The 8,979-nt window shown below is 37.0% G+C and overlaps 1 protein-coding gene across 1 annotated transcript; it reads left to right on the top strand.

Moving 5' to 3' along the window:
• The first annotated feature begins 7,313 nt into the window (after positions 1 to 7,313).
• On the top strand, positions 7,314 to 8,279 carry LOC141547580 (olfactory receptor 14I1-like). Its single transcript, XM_074275966.1, has one exon. The coding sequence runs from the start codon at positions 7,314 to 7,316 to the stop codon at positions 8,277 to 8,279; it is 966 nt and encodes a 321-aa protein (XP_074132067.1).
• The last annotated feature ends 700 nt before the right edge of the window (positions 8,280 to 8,979 follow it).

The following is an 8,979-nucleotide window of genomic DNA, read 5'->3' as shown; positions in this document are numbered from 1 at the left end:
ATCCAGGCAAGATTTATATCTTGCATGTCCACTCACATAGTGGACTTCCAGGTCCCATTTTTGATGGAAATTCAAAGGCAGATAGCCTTCTAACCATGTTAGCCAGTAGTCCTTTATTTCAGGAAGCACAAGAATCTCATTCTAAATATCATCAGGCTGCTCGAGCTTTACGTTTACAATTTGGAATCACAAGAGAGGAAGCTAGGAGCATAGTAAAAAGCTGTACAGCTTGTCTTCCTTTCCATGCTCCTACTCTCCCTCCAGGGAAGAATCCTCGTGGTTTGAGACCCAATGAAATCTGGCAAATGGATGTGACCCATTATAAATCTTTTGGTCGTCTATCTTTTATTCATGTCGTGGTAGACACCTTTTCAGGATTCACATTTGCAATGCCAGCAGCAAAAGAGACAGCCCGAGTGGTCACTGAATTCCTTATACAAGCTTTTGCAATTATGGGTGTGCCACAAGCAATAAAAACAGACAATGGACCTGCATATACGTCCAAACATTTTACACACTTTTGTGCACAGTATAAGATTTTACATACCACGGGCATACCCTTTAATCCTCAAGGGCAGGCAATAGTAGAGAGAAGAAACAGAGATATTAAGACACTCCTCCAAAAACAAAAGAAAGGGGGAGCCACAGGTAGCCCTAGGGAACTTCTAAATTTAGTTCTCTATACCATTAATTTTCTAATTTTTGACAAAGATGCACTGGCTCCGGCAGACAGGTTTTATAACCCACCAGAAGGGCAGTGTCCAGTGCGAGCATCTCCACTGTCCTTAGATAATCGCCAGGTGATGTGGAGAGATCCAGAAAGTGGTGAATGGAAGGGACCAGATAGGTTAACTGCCTGGGGGAGAGGGTTTGCTTGTATTTCTTCAGCAGGAGAAGGAATCAGATGGGTGCCAACGAGTCATATTCGCCTTATCCATCAGAGAGAGACAGAAAAAGAGAAAGACCTCAAAATAAAGGAGAAGATCTAAGAAACATCTGACACTGAAAGAGCATGGATAATAAGAAGACTGTTAAAGAACTTTAAAAACCAGCAGGAATCATTGGACTTCCTCACACAAGATGAGACTAATGGACAATGGACTTATGGACATTTATAAATTTTCAATTTATGATTATTTGATTATGTTATATACTTCTAGCATGTGTTATATTACTATGTTACTATGTGCTTATGTAATTTATGTAATTATCTGTAATACTTCCCATATTGATGGATTTATGTTTCAAGGTCATGACTGTCCTATGTTCTAAATCAAAAGAAAGGGGGAGATGTTAGGATTACTAAGTGAGAACTGAGGTTGTCTGGATAGTGACAAGGTGAGAATTCAGGTTTTCTGGACAATTACAAGGTGAGAACTCAGGTTGACTTGATAGAGGGGGCAAGCTCATTGGCTGGGGTGGTTCTTCCCAGAAGCCCTTGCATTATCCCACGCCCATTCTCTGGGAGGATAAAAGAGACAGCACTGGGCGCAGAGAGCAGATCGGCCTGGAGAAGGATAAGAGCTGGAGGAGATTCAGAGCCAGGATTCAAGAGAAAGACTCTGCATTGCATCAGGCTTGACGGGGCTCTCTGCAGGAAGGGAAGTCACTTCTAAGGACAAGAGTTAACAGCAACTACCTGGAGACAATAGTTCACTACAGGAAGAAGAATCTGTCTGAGAGATTTGAGTAGACACAGCAGATCTCTTCCCAGAGAGCGATCCAGCAGCTTCTAGAGACGACAGCTCGCAACAGCTTATATTTTGTTTTTGTTCTTATTTTTTCTCTTTTGAATTTGATTTTTCTTGTGCAGCATGATAATTGTGGAATTATGTATAGAAGAATTGTCCATGTTTAACATTTGCTATTTAGAGGAGGGAGTAGGGAAAAGGAAGGAGGAATAAAATTGGAACACAAGGTTGTTTGGTTTTTGTTGTTGTTGTTGTTGTTTTTGCCATAGAAAATTTGTTTTTTATTCTGAATTTTTTCCAATTTTTCCCCTCCTTTCCCCCACCCCCCTCCCTCAGAGGGCAGGTTGATCAATATATGTTAAATATGTTAAAGTATAAATTAAATATAATATATGTACAAAAAGAATCAGACTTTGAAACAGTGTACAATTAGCCTGTGAAGGAAATCAAAAATGCAGGCAGACAAAAATAGAGGGATTGGGAATTCTATGTAGTGGTTCACACTCATCTCCCAGAGTTCTTTCGCTGGGTGTAGCTGGTTCAGTTCATTACTGCACTATTGGAACTGATTTGGTTCTTCTCATTGTTGAAGAGGTCCACGTACATCAGAATTAATCATCATATAGTATTGTTGTTGAAGTATACAACGATCTCCTGGTCCTGTTCATTTCCCTCAGCATCAGTTCATGTAAGTCTCTCCAGGCCTTTCTGAAATCATCTTGTTGGTCATTTCTTACAGAACAATAATATTCCATAATATTCATATACCACAATTTATTCAGCTATTTTACAACTGATGGGCATCCCCTCAGTTTCCAGTTTCTGGCCACTACAAAAAGGGCTGCCACAAACATTCTTGTACATTTGGGTCCCTTTCCCTTCTTTAAGATCTCTTTGAGATATAAGCCCAGTAGTAACACTGCTATATCAAAGGGTATGCTCATTTTGATAATTTTTTGAGCATAGGAACACAAGCTTTTGTAAGGATGAATGTTGAAAAGTATCTATGCATATATTTTGAAAATAAAAAGCTTTAAAATTTTTAAAAATTCTATTACAATCATAGACCATAATTTATTTAGTCATTCCCCAATGATGGACACCTACTCATTATCCACTTCCTTGCTAATACAAAAAAACCAAACAAAACAAAACAAAACAAAAAAAACACAAACATAATTGTTGCCTGGTATTTAATGAGATTAAGGGAGAACAGTTTTCACTTTGTTGTTTATGAAAAGAGATTATGCCACATCTAATTATACTCAAGGGATGGGTCAGAAACCAAGGGCATGATGATGTTTACCTTAAATATCTGGTGATTTCACAACACTTTTTTCCAAAGACACTAGGCAATATATTTCATAGTTCTATGAGAATTACCAAAAAATCTTCACAATGCCTGCAGGTTCAGAGATTTAGATTTTGAGTACCTTGACATACTTTTGACTCTACCAGGAAAAATGGAATCAACTGGTGAGGAAAAAAGATAGTCTCCAGATTATTGTTTAGAAATGTTTAGTGTGTAGAGAATGCAATGGACAATGGCATCATATGCAAAAATATATTCACATCAGATATTGTGTTTTTATGATGGTTATGATTATTTTTCTTTGTGGCTAGTCAGTTTGTTCAAGTGCTTAATGTGTGAAGTCAAAATCATGGGAATGACATCACCAAGTAGAAGCCTTGATTATTTATGAGATGGCATTTCAGAATTCAAAAGGTTGTGTTACTTCTAACTGCCATCTCTTGAATTAATTAGACATGGAAACCACTGGATTATTTCTATCACTCACAAAACTGAAAAACCAAGAGAATGAAAAGGTTGAAAATTAAAAAAAAAAATCATGGGAATGATTTCTCAGTAATTCTTTTTATTCTCAGAGGTAATTTGACATCACCATGTGGGTAGTATGGTAGGTTGGAATTAAATAAGACCTTAGTCTGAGTTCTGCTTTTGGCACTTTTGCAAATTTGGTTTTCTTCTGAGATTATGTCCAATTGTTCCTGTCAATATCATCTGTACATTCTTTTTTCCACTCCCAATTGATGGTAAATTTTGGGAGATCAGGACTGTTTTTGCTTTTCTTTGTAATCCCAGTGTTAACCACATAGTCTGGGAGAGAGTAGACTCTTAATAAGTGCTTATTAACTTACTGTAACTTGACTATGCATAAGCCTCAGCCTCTCTGAGCCCCTTTTACATAGCTATAACATGTGCAAGTTTGTTACTCATATAGTCATGTTGAGGCTCATCAGAGATAATATATGTAACATACCTTGTGAATGTCCAAAATGCTATGGAAACGTGAGTCATAACTGTGTTTTTTCCCTATGATGATAGATCCCAGTTACCTTTCATTAAGAGTGCTGGGCAAGAAGGACAATCAATGCCTTGCTGCACTTTATCTGTAGCTTAACCTTTATGATGGAGCATTTCAAAAATTACTGAAGGACATGGGAGGTATGTGTCAGTTCTGACTTCCTCTGTATTTCTTCCATCCCCTCATCTTCAACTTAATTTTTATTGCAGAAAAGATGGGTTGTACTTTTGAATAAATTCACTAGAGGGAGTGCTGAATCGGGAAACAGAATACAATTTTTAACCCTGGCTTTGTGATTTACAAACTGGGAAACTGAGAGGTAATCACTTCATGTCTCTGTTATTCCTTTGTAAATAAATCACTTGGATAATTGAGCTCTAAGTTTTCTTCCAGTTTTGAGTTTCTGCTCCTGTGATCGGAGCTATTCAACTAGAGATGATGTACTTCACTGAAGGTCTCAGGAATTCCCCAAGTATTTTCAAAATATATGATCTTCAGTAACTCCTTCAGGTAAAAACCAATTTTAAATGGCTTGATGTAGACACTAGATTTCCTAACTTTTTCTGACTGGAAAATGGACAATTAAATGTGCAGGAAATAAAGTAAATGTCACTCATTTCTCAATGAAAATTAAAATCTGTAGAGTGCTGATATGACCTAGAAACCTCTATAGGTGTGCTTTATTATGTTATCCTTTGAGAATTCTAGGGCTATTTCTTTTGTCTCACTTTTAGTTATAGTGAGGGAAAGAGATGCCTGGAGCACAACAATATGTATTTTGTTTATGTAGTAATGAGTGTGTGTGTGTGTGTGTGTGTGTGTATGTGTGTGTAAAAGTGTATGTCTGCTACAGGTGACTGCATATAGTTATATCTATAAGACAGGAGGTAAGCATATGTCTGGTCATTGAATTCAAGGGCACTGAAATTTGGCAATGCTGTTTAAATGGTTGAACTGTGAGAATAAATGAAGGGGTATTTGGAAGATTGGAGAAATGATTCTAATGTTGACTTGGGAATTAAGATTTGAGGAAAACATTGGGAAAGTTGATGAGGTCAAGAAGTAGGTTTGTTAACTGGAATGGTAATACAAGCTGATCTATGTATCTATGTATCTATGTGTATATCAATTATCATTTATCTGTCTCATTCATCTCTCTCTAATATATTTATCCATCTATCTATCTAATATATTGATCACCTCTGTCTCTATTTCCATATATTCAAACACATATATGTGAATCTATAAACAAAATTTCCTGTATCTTAATTATACACAAGTCATATGTATTTATGTCTGTAAAAAACATTCGTGTTTATATAAACACACAATTCATACACATATGTATGTTTCTATATCCTTTCAGCAATACCTCTGCTGCTGTCTATAGGAACTATTTATATATGTATCCATTTATTTCTCTGTCATCTATCTCTCTATATGTGTTCTTCCAAATCCATATATTTAGTCCTATGTCTGTTTCTCTCAATCTCTATCCTTTCCATCGTTCTCTCATGTCTTGTCCATCTGCATTGGTAAATATAGATTCTCTCCATTGGGTGCCTATAGAAATAAAATCACAAATCCATTACTGATTCCTTTTCAGAGTAAATTACTTCACCTTCATATCTGGGGAAATAGATTCCTTTTACACAAGAAATATCATGCAGAGATTATAGTAATCAAAAGTATTGGGTCTGCTAGGGGCAGTGCAGATTATATTGTCAAGACTGCTAATGTTCTAGATGCTTGGTTTGGTGCTAAGAAGGAAAAATGAAAGAGTAACAGTGAAATTCTTAGGAAAGGATAAAATTAACTCTGAAAATCACATTTCTTATATTTCCAGTTCCATATTTTGATCATCAAATCAGACAAGAGACATGCGCTAGCTTCTGCCTAGGTTTTCTCTAACTAGGGGAGAGATGTCCTCGGAAGAAAAAGGAGAAATCTTACCCAGAAAAGATTTAAAGTGAGAATAAAAGAGGAATTTATTCAGGTGGGTATTTTTTACCTGATGAACAAAAAGTCTGGTGAAGATGGCCATTCAAGTTTGGGAACAGAAATGGAACATCTGGTTTTTTTGGGTTTGTTTTTTTTTTTTTTTTTCCTGAAAGCTAAGTTTCTAATGTGGACAGTCTTAGCAAGAATGAATAGCATCTGAGCAGTTGCTTACCTATAAACTCAGAATCAGAGCTCTTGAAATGCTTGTCAAGTACATGAAAAATGGACTAGAGAGATAAGATTAGCAACTGAAAAATGACAACATCGACATAGTTATTTGTATTTATACATTTTTTTCTTTATGAGGGACTCTGCATTTTTAATTGGTTTCAGGTTCTGACTTTAAAACTAATGGTCTTAGTTACTTTGTGGAAAAAAACAGAATCAGTTTGGGGCCTGTTTTATCATCCTATGAGAAAATATTACCAATAAAATTATCTTAATTGTATATTAAGTCTGAGTGCTTTGAAACAAATTTTGTGAGCACAACTTTATGGCATATGAAGTTGAAATAATAATCATTCCCTCAACTTCCTTCCTCTCCCTCCTTCTCCTTTCCTTCCTCACATTCTCCCCCCCCCCTTCACACACACACACACACACACACACACACACACACACACACACACACACACACACAGAGTTTCTCTCTGTCTCTCTGTTTGACTCTCTCTGTCTCTCTCTGTGCTCTTCTCTATATGTCCCTCTCTGTGTTTCTCTCTATTTCTCTTTCTATGCCTCTCTCTGTGTATTTATCTTTATCTCTCTGTCTCTCTCTCTCTTTCATTCTCTTTCTTGCTCACTCTTTTTTCTTTTTCTTTCTTACTTTTGCTCTCTTTCTCAAATTAAAATTTATACATAGATATAGATATATAGATGAACAGGTAGATATAGGAGTATCTATGTGTATATATAGAGAAAGCCATGTACATAAATGTATGTAAACAATTGCATGTATTTATATATGTATAAATGTATTATGTATAAGCTCACGCACATGTGTGTATATGTGTATGTGCACAAGAACAAAATCCATTTCCACCTTTGGGGGTGATATTCTCTCTATTATCTTTGTAGGAGTTCACTTTCCTAAAGTTTATCATGAATAAATTCCTCTGGCAATTATCCAGGGTTAATTATTTCAAACTCTATTCCAGAATTATTAGAATTAGTCTCATTGTTGCTACAAATTATTCTGAATAAGTATTTCAATTCTTTCTTCTTTTCAAATTTTGGGCCTCCCTGATACTTAAATTTGCATTTATTTTCAGTTAAGTTACAGCACTGCAGCAGGATGGGCAACTTCTCAGTCATCACAGAATTCCTCCTCATGGAGTTTTTCAGCACGCATGAGCTGCAGGTCTTACACGGTGCACTGTTCCTGCTGATATACCTGGCAGCCCTCCTGGGGAATCTTCTCACCTGTGCTGCAATTATCACTGACCCACACCTTCACTGTCCTATGTATTTTTTCCTGAGTAACTTATCCCTGCTGGATATTGGCAACATCTCAGTCACACTTCCTAAATTCATTGTGAATTCCTTGTGTGGCATTCAGTCTCTGTCCCTCCTGGGATGTGCTGCCCAGGTCTTTTTCTTTAATTTTTTTGCAGCCACAGAGTTTGCTTTACTTGTGGCCATGTCCTATGACCGCTTTGTGGCCATCTGCCAGCCCCTCCACTATGGCATCATCATGACCCCAGCACGTTGTCTCTGGGCAGCAGCTGGCTCATGGATCAGTGGGTTTCTTTATTCAGCTGTACACCTAGGGAACATGTTCCGGCTGCCCTTCTCAGGATCCAATGTGATCCACCAGTTTTTCTGTGATGTTCCTCATGTCTTGAAAGTCTCAACCTCTGATGTGTTTAACACTGAGCTTATATTAATTGCAGCTAGTTCATGTTTTTTCTTTTTCTGCTTGGTCTTTTTAATTGCATCCTATGCCCGCATCTTCTCCAGTGTGCTCAAGATTCCTTCTGTGGAAGGACGCTACAAGGCCATTTCCACATGCTCCCCTCAGTTGATGATCATCATGTTATTTTTCTCTTCTTCAATGATTGCTATCTTCAAGAACACATCAGACACATCACCTATCCAAAACCTTTTACTTGCAATGGCCTACACAACACTGCCTCCCTTGTTGAACCCTCTCATCTATAGCCTGAGGAACCAGAAGGTCACAGCTGCCATGGGCAAGATGATCAAGAGAATATTTTTTCTCAAGAAAGAAACATTCAATTTGTGGCAGCCCTCTTTGTAGTGACAGAAACTGGAAACTGAGTGGATGCCCATCAATTGGAGAATGGCTGAAGAAATTGTGTTATATGAATATTATGGAATATTATTGTTCTGTAAGAAATGACCAGCAGGATGATTTCAGAAAGGCCTGGAGAAACTTACATGAACTGATGCTGAGTGAAATGAGCAGGACCAGGAGATCGTGGTATGCTTCAACAATACTATATGATGATCAATTCTGATGGACGTGGCCCTTTTCAACAATGAGATGAACCAAATCAGTTCCAATAGAGCAGTAATGAACTGAACCAGCTATACCCAGCAGGAGTGAGTGTGAACCACTACATAGAATTCCCAATCCCTCTATTTTTGTCCGCCTGCATTTTTGATTTCTTTCACAGGCTAATTGTACAGTATTTAAAAGTCCCATTCTTTTTGTACAGCAAAATAACTGTTTGGACATGTATACATACATATATGGTATTTAACTTATACTTTAAGATATTTAACATGTCTTGGTCAACCTGCCATCAGGGGGAGAGAGTAGGGGGAAGGAAGGGAAAAGTTGGAACAAAATGTTTTGTAATTGTCAATGGTGAAAAATTACCTATGCATATATCTTTTAAGTAAAAAGCTATAATTAAAAAAAAAAAAAGAAAGAAACATTCATCCTTGAAAACTTAAAAACACTGAAGAATATGTATCTGCTTAATATGTATGGG

Source organism: Sminthopsis crassicaudata, chromosome 6, assembly GCF_048593235.1.
Source record: "Sminthopsis crassicaudata isolate SCR6 chromosome 6, ASM4859323v1, whole genome shotgun sequence".
Classification (NCBI taxonomy): Eukaryota; Metazoa; Chordata; class Mammalia; order Dasyuromorphia; family Dasyuridae; genus Sminthopsis; species Sminthopsis crassicaudata.
The sequence above is the reverse complement of the archived record's forward strand: the minus strand, read 5'-3'. Positions and strand labels throughout refer to the sequence as shown.

Coding starts and splice junctions, on each gene's coding strand:
- LOC141547580 (XM_074275966.1), top strand. CDS start 7,314: ATGGGCAACTTCTCAGTCATCACAGAATTCCTCCTCATGGAGTTTTTC.